Here is a 15401-nt window from a genome sequence, read left to right as displayed (position 1 = left end):
GGATCACGGTTCGATGTGATAATTATTCATAACAAAAGGCTATGTGCTGTCAAACGCTCGAATTGGCCAACATGGTAGACGGGGTTCCATATCGATTCTAATTACGAAAAGCATCCGAATCGAGGGTGATTTGTAAGGTCAGAATCGATATGAACTTATAGCGTCTCTGTTGGCTGATTGGATAGCGTCCACTGACTGTCCTGATTTCGTCCCCGTCCACTTGGACGGTGGTTCGATCCCATGGGGGGACGAAATTATTATCAATTAAAAAATTCCCCTTCGGTACCTACATATATGAAAATATATCATTTGGGAGGTAAAGTGAATTTAGATATTAAAGGACATTTGTAGCTTGAATTGATATATAAATGGATCACGGTTCGATGTGATAATTATTCATATATATATATATATATATATTATAGATATATATATGTATATATATATATTATTGGAAATAATTTTCTGTACTGTTTAATATGCACATTATTCATTTTTTTACATTTTCATTCAAATAAATAAATCATAAATATCCTATCCTAAAATTCCTGTATCTTTAACTCAGCGCGAAACACCTTTTCCAGACCTTTACTACCCCCCCAAACAAAAACAACAACAAAGTAGTTTGTAGGCTTACTCCCCGAGTAAGCACTAGAAATAACCGAAAGGTAGACCTATTGTTAATTCAAGTCGGTTTTTTGTTTATTATTATATTTTTCTCGGAAATTCTGAAGGTTAACAACACTATTTATCTGAAACAGAAAAATCCTTTTAAGCAATACAATGTTTGCAAGTTGAAAGGTCACTAATGCTGCAGGTCGCTGACTTACGCAGCGTGCTAAAAGTTCAACTTGAAACGGCAGTAATCAATCATTACTTGGCCTTAATTTCAGTGCCCTTAAACCAATATAGGTGGCATTGCAGTCTCCTCATTTATACAAAAACAGTGCTTGATTCCAGAGCCGTTGGCAACTTCTTGTGCCGGGCTAGTCCCTGGATTTATAAAAGGGTCCTCAGTGAGAGCACTGAAATCAAAGGTAAACGATCACTTTGCTGTTTCAAATTGAAGCGCCAATGACCGCCAGCATTCGTGACTACCTCTCAACTTGTGAATCTTGTATGGATTTAAATTATTTTGCCATTGTAGTTGATCACAATGACATACTAATCATGAAAATTTCCGAGACCATTGAAATAATATACAAGACCCCGACTTTGAATAGTGCCTTTCCGTTATATTCAGTGATTTAGTGTAGTGTGAATGTGTAGGAGAAACTTGGTGGGGTTGGGAGGTAGGCCTAGCTTTCTCTAGTTGTATACCTGTTCCTTTTCCTGATTTTTGTATTTTTTGAAACAGTAACTTTAGGCATCTTTCTATTGATGCTTAGAAAATGTTTTGATGCATCAAAAAGGAACGTTGCCGACAAATAATAAAGTTTAGTTTTATCTTTGCTCTCTTGTTGGTAATTCGACGAAGGTTCCCATCAAACAAGTCATTACAGTTATATAAATGTATACATATATGTATATCTATCTATCTATCTATCTATCTATCTATATAGATAGATAGATAGATAGATATACATATCATATATATACATTTATATAACTGTAATGACTTGTTTGATGGGAACCTTCGTCGAATTACCAACAAGAGAGCAAAGATAAAACTAAACTTTATTATTTGTCGGCACGTTCCTTTTGATGCATCAAAACATTTTCTAAGCATCAATAGAAAGATGCCTAAAGTTACTGTTTCAAAAAATACAAAAATCAGGAAAAGGAAACAGGTATACAACTAGAGAAAGCTAGGCCTACCTCCCAACCCCACACTATATATATATATATATATATATATATATATATATATATATATATATATATATATATATATATATATATATATAGTGTGTGTGTATGTGTCGTCTTCCTTCCTACTGATCTCGTTTCTATTGATGCTGGTTAGAAGTTGGTATGACGAACCGATTGATTATTTATTTTTTACTTTTTTCCAGCAGACTGATTATCCTTGAATAAAAAGGAAAGTTATGAGGAGAGAAAACAGAGAATTTAAGTAACATAGAAATGAAAATGATGACATATAATTACAGACATGCATCCCTGAAATGTCAAAATCTGGCGTATGTTGGTTTGTCTGCAACTTCATCAAATAACCCTTCTAAAATATGTATAAAGAGCTTGAGGTAGGAATCTCGATTTTGTAACTAAAGAATCGAAATCAATGTTGCCCTATCAAAGAATAAAGTATATAAAGAATAGAGTTAAGAGTGAAAGAGGTCCCCTTTAACATACCGTGGTAAGGAAAAGACTGAGATAAGGAAAGTTTGTCAAACCATTATTATGTGCTGTAGCAAGAGAGCCAGTCTTTTATACACCGTGGCGGAGAGAGAGAGAGAGAGAGAGAGATGAAGCATAGAGTACACCTTCTAAGCGGTGGGTAGGACGAATATGGCGGGGAAAGAAAAAAGGGAAAGGGGAGGGATGGGAATTAAGAAAGATGGGGATGCAGTATATATGTACATATATACATACATACACGCACATATATATATTTGTTTGTGTCTTTAGATAGACGGGCATATGCACATGGGTCTAGTGAATGGGAAAAAACCTTTTTATTATATATATATATATATATATATATATATACACATATATATATACCCACACATATATGCATGCAAACACACATATACACATAACAAATTGATTGCGGTAAGCTGAATTCCTGGCTCAATACATGCAGGGTAGCTAGGGCTAGTAACCTGATTCCAATAGAATTGTTGATAATGGCAAGGATAATTTTTAGGAGTTACATATATATATATATATATATATATATATATATATATATATATATATATATTGTTCCTGACCAAGCCGGCACTGCCCGGAAAAAACTGAATGATAACTGATAAACTCTCTCTCCTCCAAGTTTCCCTCATATATATATATATATATATATATATATATATATATATATATATATATATATATATACTAGCTGACTAACCTGGTGTTGCCCATGAAAACTCGGAATGACAACAGATAAACTCTCTCCCCCTCACTCTTTTCCTCTTTCTCACTTCCTCTCCCTTTCCTGTTAAGATAGTTGCTTCAGTCACATTTCTAAGCATTTTGACATTTTATATGTCACCCCTTCTCACAACCCTATCCCTATCAGGGCTTAAGTTGGGCTTAAAGGGCATCAGGAGTGACACTATTCATCTCAGCGTGCCCGAAAACCGTGGATTAGACACTAATTCTGTTGTTTTGGGCATTTTATTTTCACCCTTTCTCGCACCCCCTACCTCTTTGGGCCTGAACGTGTATAGTTGAAGGGCATTGGGAGTATCACTACTCATCTCAGCAACTCGAAAACTATGGATTAGACACTAATATCTCTCGTTTTTGGCTATTTTTACATGTCACCCACTTCCCACCCCCGCCCCTTTTTGGTGCTAGTGATATCTTACCCCCATAGTATTCTTTTCCAGGTAGTAAGTCATATGTATACCAAATTTGGTTGAAACTGCTTAATACATTTCAGAGTTCAGGGTTATGCTAGAACATAGACACAAACATTTTTTTATATATAGTAGATATGCTAGCTGACCAACCGAGCACAGCCCAGGAAAACTGAATGACATCCTCGGGTAGGGGGAAGGAAGAGGGAAGGCGAAGGGGGAGGAGAGAGAATAGGGACGGGGATGGGAGTGAGAGGAGAGGGAAAGTTGCGTTCTATTCCTTTAGAAAAAAAAATTAAAAGGAATCTCCACTTAACAAAGACAATAAATAAAAAAATATTGTATTTCTACGATGCGTGCTGTGTCTGTGTGGTTGGAGGCGGGAGGTCTTCTCCCTTGCAACAATAGACTGACCATTTATTGATAACATGAAATGCACTGCACGGCAAAGGGGAGGAGAGTCGTGCAGGTATCTTACCTCAGCAAATTGCACGAATTTGTAGACTTTGATTTACGTGAACGTACTGCTATTTCGTTATCACATGAAAATTCAGAAAATCAAGGAAGAAATGGAATTGTGATCATTTGGCCGAGCAGTTGAAATCGAAATGGTGGACTTATTTTGATAGAGGGTGTGTGTGATTTTTTCCTTTTTGTGGGAATTCATCGCATTACGTTCGATAAACATGTAAGAGTGATTTGGAAAGAATTCTCATTTTTCCCAAGATTCTCTGAAGGCGGTCTAGGTAGGCTCGGTATTAATAATAATAATAATAATAATAATAATAATAATAATAATAATAATAATAATAATAATAATATTCTATTTCGAATATGAATTCCTTATACTACAATAATTTACCAACCGCCCCCCACCCCCGCTCCCCACACACAAAACAGTAGCGGTGCCAAGACGCTTCAGTTTGATTTATGTATAATTAGACGAAGAAATTTACAGAAAATAATACAATTATCGCAACCAGAGTGGGAATGCAACCTTCTGTGTATCTATCAATAATATAAACTTTAAAAAAGGCCATACAACTAGATCTCAAAAGCATGCGATAATTAGCTAAAAAAAACAACGATATTATTCTCTATCTAGGTAGTAAACACACTGCTCATATTCCAGATATAGAACATAAAAAAAGCAGTTTTATCTACAGTAGAGTATTCTGTGCCATTTATCATGCAATGTAAATAATAAAGATACATCACTGTTTTTTAGCAATAGCATCTGAGAGCATTAATTGATTTCCCCAATCTCTGTTTTTAAACTAAATACTGCATGATGCCGTATAACATCAAGGCAAGGCAAACCGCGTCACAATCACATGTGAGAAGCACTTTTACTTAGGGTGACCCTCATCATACTCCTATTATATCATTAAGACACATTCTTAGTCTTCCTAAAGTTTATTGTGTGTAGTTATACCATAGTGAAGAACAACAGATTGTTGTACAAAAAGTTTTGAATAACTGAACTTTGCTCACAAATAAAATTTTCTTATAATGTAATAGAAAAACACCACTACTAAACACTGACTTTTCCCCCCCTCCCATTCCCTTCATTTTCTTTTTTATTTTACGTTTATTTTACTACTCGCATCATTCTTCTCAAAATTGCTCAAATTCCTCGTGGCTACATCCAGTCTAAGCGTAATATTTTCTAGAACATTTCCTCATCCTTTTGACACCAGTCTCCCCTGCCCTCCCGATCCCCTACCAACCCAGCCCCCACCATAGGCGACGATCAAACGGAAAACGTTCAATTCAAAACCATTGTGTGTGACGTTCTCAAAACCTCCATCCCATCTACACTCACATCGCTTATCGATATAGGTCTTCAATGCTGATTTTATCGAAGTAATTAGCAATTATATCAATAATTATAAATTATGATTAAAATTCACGTAATTTCGTTTCAGATTTTGGACAACATATAATTACACACACACATGCACCACATACTAATTCGTTAACCATAACAATGCAGGGGAGCGGTGCAAGAAATTATAGGATTTGGTTTGGTATCATAAATCGCAAATTCTGTTAAATTAACGATGAATTCCATGCGCATAAACATAAAATCTTCAAGATTCAGGTCCTGCAATTCTTACACAACTTCTAACGCTGAGATATCGAACTAAGGATTTTGGACCCCATTATATATATACATACATACATACATACATACATATATATATATATATATATATATATATATATATATATATATGTGTGTGTGTGTGTGTGCGTGTGTGTGTGTCCATACGTGAGAATGTGGTGCTTTGGTGTGATAATATAAATATATTTGTCGGGTAGTCCCTGCATATGCATACTCTAAATTAAAAGAATACGGATCATGTCAAAATTAGCGAACCCACTATTTTTCAATATTATAACGCTTTGATTTATATAAATATACATATATATCTATATATATCTATATAGATATATATATATATGTATATATATTTCATACACATCTATATAAATCAAAGTGGTATAATATTGTCTTGAAAAATAGTGGGTTCGCTAATATTGACATGATCCGTATTTTAATTTAGAGTATGCATATGCAGGACAACCCGGCGAATATATTTATATTATGACACCAAAGCACTATATTCTCACGTATGGACACACACACACACGTATATATATATATATATATATATATATGGGTCCCAAAATCCATAATTCGATATCTCAGCGGTAGAAGTCGTGTATGAATTGAAGGTCCTAAATCCTAATCATTTTATGTCTATGCGCATGGAGTTCTTCGTTAATTTAGTAGAATTGGTGATTTATGATACCAAACTAAGTCCTGTAATATATATATATATATATATATATATATATATATATATATATATATATATATATATATATATATATATATATATATATATATCAGCAATAGAAGAGTTCCGTGGAAATCGGAGACGAATAATAAATATCAAAACCAGGGCTTGAATGAAGAGCATCTTTATTTGCGACTAGTTTCGGAGATTTACTTTCCTCCGTCATCGGGCAATCTATAATGAAATATTATTTACAATTAAAATCAATGACGTAATATAAGTTACATTAAAACAAAGCAAAATAAGATAAAATTACATAATTAATCTAAGTTACATTAAAATTAACGAAGCAAAATAAAATATAAAATTACACAATTACAAGACATAATAACCTAAACTCGCAGCAAAATCTTAAAATATAGAGAAATACATTGTTTGTTGTCAAGAGAGCAGAAAAAATCTAAAAATCTAAAAACAGAGCAATTCAACAGACCTTTCATTATTACAAAGGGAGGGTTTATCTCTTATGGTATATAGAGACTCAACCACTCCGAGCTCCATTGCGTTGGTTCTGCAAGTAAGGACTGAAAAAAAAAAAAAAAGAGTAACCAAACTTTTGCATGAATTCTACCCACAAGTAAACATTCGAGTAATATTTAAGCCTAAATCTACATTACAAAAAAATTCTTCAGGTTCAAGGATGTGATACCAACTGAACTGCAGTCAGCTATTGTGTATAAGTATAAGTGTCATTGCTGTAGTGCAATGTACATTGGAAAATCTAAACGACAGTTCAGGGTTCGCATCTTCGAACATCTCGGAAGATCTGTTAGGACAAATAGGCCATTAAGCAAACCACCATTTAGTGCCATTCGTCAACACTCTGAAGAATATGACCATCCTATCAATGTAGATTCTTTTCAGTCCTTACTTGCAGAACCAACGCAATGGAGCTCGGAGTGGTTGAGTCTCTATATACCATAAGAGATAAACCCTCCCTTTGTAATAATGAAAGGTCTGTTGAATTGCTGTGTTTTTAGATTTTTAGATTTTTTCTGCTCTCTTTGACAACAAACAATGTATTTCTCTATATTTTAAGATTTTGCTGCGAGATTTTAGGTTATTATGTCTTGTAATTGTGTAATTTTATTTTATTTTGCTTCGTTAATTTTTAATGTAACTTAGATTAATTATGTAATTTTATCTTATTTTGCTTTGTTTTAATGTAACTTATATTACGTCATTGATTTTAATTGTAAATAATATTTCATTATAGATTGCCCGATGACGGAGGAAAGTAAATCTCCGAAACTAGTCGCAAATAAAGATGCTCTTCATTCAAGCCTGGTTTTGATATTTATTATATATATATATATATATATATATATATATATATATTATATATATATATATATATATATATATAAATCAGTGGTATAATATTGTATTGAAAAATAATGGGTTTGCTTATCTTGACAGAATCCAAAAATACTTTAAAGTCTCTACTTCTGGTTTACTTACCTTTAGGCTCAAACTTCTTGTTACACCCTCTGAGAGTTTCTTCAAAATATTGAGTAAGTAGGCCGAATCACGGATAAAAGTTGGCGAGACGCTCACATCTCTAATACAGGCCTCATACATTTGCATGCAAGGAACATTCGTAATAGTCCACGAAACACCAATTGTAGGCCTATGCCTGTCCGATGATGCCACTTGTAAGTCAATGCCCAGTTGAAGTTGGTTCAATTTGACACTATGTAGGCCTATGTCTAAATGAATGTGGTCTGAAGCTGTCTTAATACCAATTGTAGGACTATGCCTGTCCGATGATGCCACTTGTAAGTCAATGCCCAGTTGAAGGGTGTTCAATTTGACACTATGTAGGCCTATGTCTAGATGAATGTGGTCTGAAGCTGTCTTAATACCAATTGTAGGACTATGCCTAGATGAATGTGGTCTGAAACTGACTCAGTGACAATTGTAGGCCTATGCCTAGATGATGGTTAAAAATGACACAGTGCCAGTTGTAGGCATATGCCTAGATGAAGTTGGTCTGAAACTAATACAATGCCATTTGTAGGCCTATGACTAGATGAAGTTAATCTGAACTGACACAATGCCAATTGATGGCCTATACCTCGGTGAAGTTGGTCTGAAACTGCCTTGATATTTCCCACAAGGTAGATAGTCACCAATAAGGGCCCGCTATTTCCTGCTTCATGATCTTCTTGAGTAAAGAAAACATGTGCAATCACTGCAAACAGTAAAATATATCTTTACACACTGGTAAGTTATAATTACGCCAAAAGAAGGTTTGCGAGCACAGACACAATCTGACACAGCACAAATAACGTCCATCGTCTCACAACAACTCCAACTCCGAAAAATCCCGCCTTGATGACGTCAATGTATTCCTCCGCCGTTCAGATCTGCCTGGCGGTCGGGCGAAGTGTAAATTGAGATAACTTTATGGCCTATTTGATATATATGCAGAAACAAAGCGTTTTCGTATTTTCAAGAGTTCTTATAGAATGCTTATATCGTACAAAACATTCCGAGTATAATTGTCAAGAATCTGGGAAATGGGATCCAAGACATAGCTAGTGTGAAGAGAGATGACGAAGGGAGGAGGAAAATGATCTTTTCGCCTATTTTTTTCTTTTTTTACAGTCAATATCACCTGCTTATTAGTAAAAGCAATAATCAAATTATGGGGTGGAGTTCGTGTCTTCAATGTTTAAGCAGTCTACCTTGCACTATTTTATCAATGAAATGTGGAGTATGCTCACCTCCCACATCTTAGTAGTGATGTTGAGCGTAAATATCTAATAATTACAGAGATCAACAATGTGTCACAGTCAGAAATGTGCTCATGAGCGTAATGAACGAAATATTGCTGCATTACCACTCCCACACGAATTCCAAAGTCGTTTTTAAATAACTATTAGATGGTATATGGACTGTGCTTCAGTCTTCATACGTTTCAGAAAATACAACGTATTACATGTGACGTAGCGTGCCAAATTCTCATATCTTATCACCAACACCATCAACTTCCTCCTTTACCAGGGATGCCGGTTTTTCTTCACAACATTGGCTTTTAGCAGTGTTACCATGAACAGTTCTGATTTTTTACGTTATCTATGATTTAATGGTTAGAATGCATATTTTCCGATGTAGAATTATTTTCCGTGACGTAAAAAAAACTACACGTCATTAGCTTAACATGAAGTCTTTTTAACGAAGAAAAATAAAGGATTTCAATAAAATTTATTTCTATAAATAGACAAAATATGTTTTATAATTTTATTTTCATAATAAAACATAAAAAGGCAAAGTGAAGAATTTTATTCCTCGTTGCCGTGGCCTTGGTTGGAAAAGCCACGGAGGTTGCCAGATGTCACTAGAAAGTCACACTAGTAGACGAAATTCCTCAAAACGGCAACCCTATCCTTTACTCAGGCCTTAACACGAAGGTTCTGACTCCGTAGAGCTTCACCGTGACTCCATGCGGATAGTGTTTGACTTAAACTTTGAACAATCAATGTTTCTGTCATTTTTGAAATTAGAACACTTTTGAGGCTATTGGTGTAAAAAAAATATCTATGATATGATAAGTTTAGCTATTACAATAGATGAAAACGTTCCAGTCAACAACTCCGCTCCAGGTGCTGCTACACCCGATCATGAAGTGCAAGCAAATTTCATCATTTCAATGAAATTCACGCTTCGGCATTCCTGATTAGATGCGTTATTGGATTTTATAGTAGACGCTAAGACCCCTTGAGCTTCCAAATGTCGAACGACGAGCAAGAGGTATGTGGTTTGAGGTAACTATAAAATGGCTCTCTCTCTCTCTCTCTCTCTCTCTCTCTCTCTCTCTCTCTGCACGTGTAACGGAGACTGTCGTGTTTTGATTGTTTTCTGGTCGAGATGTATTCTCTTATTTAGAAATGTGAAAGTGATTCGAATCCACCAGCTATTTATTGAAGGCGGATGGATTATCCGTTACCCTATATTTTGGGACCAAATGGACCTTAATCGAGGTTAGTGGAAATAATTTAGTTTTTATTGTATTTTCTTGAGGCAAATTAATTCTAATTATGTTTTTCGGAAACAGGTTGGATTTCTGTCATTTTTAATTACTTTTTTTTTATTTAGGTCTACGATTTGTTTCTTTTTAGCATATATATATATATATATATAATAATATATATATATATATATAAACGATTAAAACTCATTGTTATGCATATACATTATATATATATATATACATATATATGTATATATATATATATATATATATATATATATAGTATATATATATATATATATATATAGTAGGAGGTTCAGGAGGTCCATTGATACTAAACATGAAGGCCAAAGATTTATTATAAAACGTTTCGCACATCAACTTTGTGCATCTTCAGTCTGTTAAAAGAGAAATGCATATATTAAAAACTAAAAATAAGGATTCACAATAGTATTCATGTTAAAATGCAATAAAATATAAATAGTTAAAAAAGAGAAGAAGAACCACTGAGGTACCAACCGACTAGAATGGAAGGAAAGCAAGGAATGATTTTTGAGAGAGCCAGGTCCAAGACGCTGACTATGCCAGATGTAGAGGTGAAGCCGAGGTGTTGTTATTCAGTGGGGGAACCAGTCTTTTAATAATTAACGATTCCAAGGTAGTTAGGTGGTCCGGGTCTTTAGTATAACCTATTATCGAGAAGTGCTGTTTTGATACATTTATTTTGCAATTGGTGGCATGATTCTTGATACTAGAAAATTCAGGATTACTAATTCTTCGACCTGTTCTATAACTGAAACCCATATGGCTACAATATCTCATCTGCAGTAATCTTCGAGTCGATCCCATGTAAGTTGCAGGGCATCTTTTTTAACTATTTATATTTTATTGCATTTTAACATGAACACTATTGTGAATCCTTATTTTTAGTTTTAATATATGCATTTCTCTTTTAACAGACTGAAGATGCACAAAGTTGATGTGCGAAACGTTTTATAATAAATCTTGGCCTTCATGTTTAGTATCAATGGACCTCCTGAACCTCTTATGTCTGCGCTCCTGTATACCTTATATATATATATATATATATATATATATATATATATATATATATATAGATATACAACATTGAGTTTTAATAGTTTTTAACCCTTAGGAGTGTTGTAATTTTTTTTTGTTGGAGGGGGGGGGGTGGGGGGGGGGGCCGGTTGGGGGAGGGAGGGCGTGCGGTGGGGCCGGGTATTACAAGGGCTCTGATCTAATTTATTACAGAACTTGTAATATAAAAATTTTTTTTAAAGAATGTTTTAGTAATTGTAATACCTCTTTAAGATTAAGCAACTGTTTGAATCCCGTGTTTTATATTCGCACACACACACACACACACACACACACATACACACACACACACACACACACGTATATATATATATATATATATATATATATATATATATATATATATATATATATATATATATATATATATATATACGTGTGTGAGGATTGTTCTCCTCTCATACTCATATACTTCACTAGAAGCAGTTGCTTTACGAACATTAATAATTTAGTTTATTTTTCACATGAATCCACGTATCGTCGAAATTTTTCCCAACTTTCATAAATCAATTTCAGGTGAAATTATTTGCAGACTTCTTTTTTCCATTGACTGCCTATATCCACAACGGCTGTTTCGAAATCTGTGGCATTTTCAAACGAGTACTAAAGCGCCTCAGTGGTGTGCCACCTCGTTGGCCGCGAGTTCGATTCTCGGGCATTCCATTGAGGTGTGAGGTATGTGCATTTCTGGTGATAGAAGTTCACTCTCGACGTGGTTCGGAATTCACGTAAAGCCGTTGGTCCCGTTGCTGAATAACCACTGGTTCCATGCAACGTAAAAACACCTTACAAACAAACGATTACTAACTTGCAATTTATAACATATTTGTTTCAGCATGAGATTGGAAAGTCAAATTAGTAGAGTACAAATTCGGTTCGATTCTTAAGGTGCAATGGGCATATATAGAAAGAAGTATTTAAAATTGTAAGTACATAGTTACCCAAATACTGAGTGTTTATATAAAACTATTTTCATTACTGAATAGTTAGATGTCCATGTTTGACAATAACGCACGAAGAAGTGGTTATGTAAGAAAAAGTGCATTTGTAATAAAACGCTTACATTATAACTCTGCATAAAATACAAATAGGATAGACATGGGATCTTCAGTGGGAGTCCTTTTCCGAAATATTTAATGGCGGCCCTCAACAAGACGGCCTGCAAAAAAAAAAAAAAAAAAAAAATAAAAAATAAAAAAAAACTGAAGATTCATGGGCGGTATTTTCGTTACAATAAAGGAAGTTGGCAAAACCAGGAAAGTAGCCGATGCTCTGAAGAGAAACTCGGTCCTGAGCTTCTCCGCAGAGCACAGCTAGAGGGCCGGCCCAAGCTTTCATGGTGCCCTAAGGTAGTGCCGTCAGTGGACCTCATGCCATGCGCTATAGGCATTACTTAAGGTTCTTTGCAGCATGCCTTCGGCCCCCTACCTGCAACCACTTTCGCTCCTTTTATTGTACCTCCTTTCATATTCTCTCTCTCTTCATCTTACTTTCCACCCTGTCCTAATATTTGAGTCATAGTGCAACTGCGAGGTTTTCCTCCTGTGACACTTTTCAAACCTTTTACTGTCAATTTCCATTTCAGCACTGAATGGCCTCATAGGTCCAAGTGCTTGGTCTTTGGCCTAAATTCTATATTCATCTCAACTCTGCCTAAGCAGGATTGGATTTGGGAACTCCTATTATCACCACCGGTGCTTAACTCTTACTTGTGCTTGAATACTTTATCATTTCATGCAGTATAAAGGCATCACTAACCATATAAGGTTAGCAAACTCACAATATGGCCCTGTTTTATTTGCTTTTTTTAAATTTCAGAGTAGGCAAGACTCTACATTTGCATAAGAACTTGTTATTCAGTTTAACAGCTTATATTAAAAAAAAAAAGGAGCAGTTGTGCAAAAATGAAATTCCCCACTACAAATTAAAACAAATAACATTCTTGTATCGTGTTACACAGAAAATAGAAGTTGTAAAAATAAACAAGTGTATAAGTTGCTTGAAAAATTTTTTTTTCTACATATCTGCACAAAATCAACACTAACATAATATATTCAAATTTAGGCTTAATAAAGGGACTTACTTTCCACCTCTTCTTATTTTGTAATAAGTTCAAGACACTGACTAGCAGTGCTTTATTAACCAAAGTTACTAAGCTATTTTAGTATTTAAATGATTTTTAGAGTCTTTGTCTCCTGGCTTTTCTAGAGGCAAATTCATATATGACATTATTGTATGTAATCTCGCGGCCAGTTTTGTTGCTGGCACTAATAATGTAAGTTCGCTCAGTCTTCAAAGGAATGTCTTTCTTGAGACATGACAGTAGGTCCGTTGCTGAATCAATCTTGACTTTACGCGTTAATCAATTGGATTTGCAGTTGCACCACAGAATACATAAAAGGGCGAGACTACAGTAGCGGCTCGTGACTAAATGTTTTACTTATTTTGTAATTTATTTATTAATTTTTGCTTTTCTAATTTGCTTAGCTTGCTATGCCTTGGGCGGCTCTGCCCAGCTAATAGAAGACCTTATCCTTAATAATGTCTTGTTTAAATAGCTAGCAGGACAATTCAAAGCTACTATGTATACAAGAGCAACGAGTAAAATATCCATAAGCCTACAGAGTCCTTGGTGAGTGGTTATGTCATGGAAAGATATTCACTGCGAACTTGACCGAATTCGTTATTAATCACCAATTAACGGATACAGGCCATATAATCGTAACTGCTATCTTAAAAGTAAATTGATTAATTTTTCTTACTCAGATGGCAACGAAGGAGGAGGTCTGGTTATTTGTCATCACATGCATTCTGTGACTGCATACAAGGAAGACAACTACTCCCTACGAGGGATCCTTCATCCAAGCTTTAATAATAGTACAGCATTTTTTCATTGTCCCTTACCAGAGTGAATAGTCTTATTTGTTTTCATTTCAGTCTTTATTTGGATTCATCTGTTAAATCCTTGCTACCTGATGCAATACCTCTTGCATTGCTGAACACTGGTTACAAGTTTGAAGAGCTTTTCTTACACTGCTTCACGCACCCTGCAAGTTTTCTTTCCCCGTAGATGGGTAGTGCCCCCAGTGCATCTCAGCGATGCACCGTAGGCATTACTTCCCGTTCTTTGAAACGTCCCTTCTGCCTCTGGCAGCAACTCCTTTCATTCCTTTTACTGTACCTCCGTTCATATTCAGTTTCTTCCATCTTGCTATCCACCTTCTCCTAACAATTGCTTCATGGTGCAACTGCTAGGTTTTCTCCTGTTACACCTTTCATACCTACCTTCTTTCAATTTCCTTACCAGCGCTGAATGACCTCATAGGTCGGTCTAAATTCTGAATTCCATTCCATTCCATTCCATTCAACAAAGCGTAACCCCAAGAGCCACTTAAAAGATGATAAACCTCTTGATTTAGAGCAGTCTTAACCAGCCGCAGCCTTAGTAAATAAATAGATAAATAAATAAATAAATGAATAAATAAATAAATAAATAAATAAACAGTACCGCTTCCGAAATACAAACAAATGTCCACGAATATAGTTTGCATTTGCGTACCCAGAGGAGGCGTATGTTAGCCCATTAAGACCAAGAGGCCAATGCCAACATTAGTTATTCAAGACAGTATACACTATCCAGACTACAGATGATTGGAGGAATTCAGGTTACGCATGCACATAGCAACCACAACCGTCTTCTAATAGCCAAAGCTGCAACCATCGCCTTCCATAAACCTACCCTAAATACTCAGCAGGAGCCGGATCACATGCCCCAAACAATGGGCATACTGCCCCATCCTCACTAGAGGCCCCGGACGCATATTCCTGAAGTCTGGATGGAAATAGACCCTCTCGGATATTAGAACCAATCAGAGCGTGTTTTGTAGCGGTGACGTTGTGAGACTCCGCCCTCCTTAGTGTTACCACCTATAAACTTTTCTTAATTCTTGC

At 35.2% G+C, this 15401-nt stretch overlaps 1 protein-coding gene across 1 annotated transcript in view; it reads right to left on the bottom strand.

Annotated features, from left to right (window-relative positions):
• Positions 1–8667, bottom strand: part of LOC135223138 (uncharacterized) — a 136154-nt gene extending 127487 nt beyond the window's left edge. Inside the window, exon 1 of the mRNA XM_064261643.1 lies at positions 7817–8667. Coding sequence (XP_064117713.1) covers positions 7817–7942 — 126 coding nt within the window. The 5' untranslated portion in view covers positions 7943–8667. The remainder of the gene's footprint in view (positions 1–7816) is intronic.
• Positions 8668–15401: the final 6734 nt, after the last annotated feature.

Source organism: Macrobrachium nipponense, chromosome 8, assembly GCF_015104395.2.
Source record: "Macrobrachium nipponense isolate FS-2020 chromosome 8, ASM1510439v2, whole genome shotgun sequence".
Lineage (NCBI taxonomy): Eukaryota > Metazoa > Arthropoda > Malacostraca > Decapoda > Palaemonidae > Macrobrachium > Macrobrachium nipponense.
Note: the sequence above shows the minus strand (reverse complement) of the source record. Positions and strands in the feature narration are given on the sequence as shown.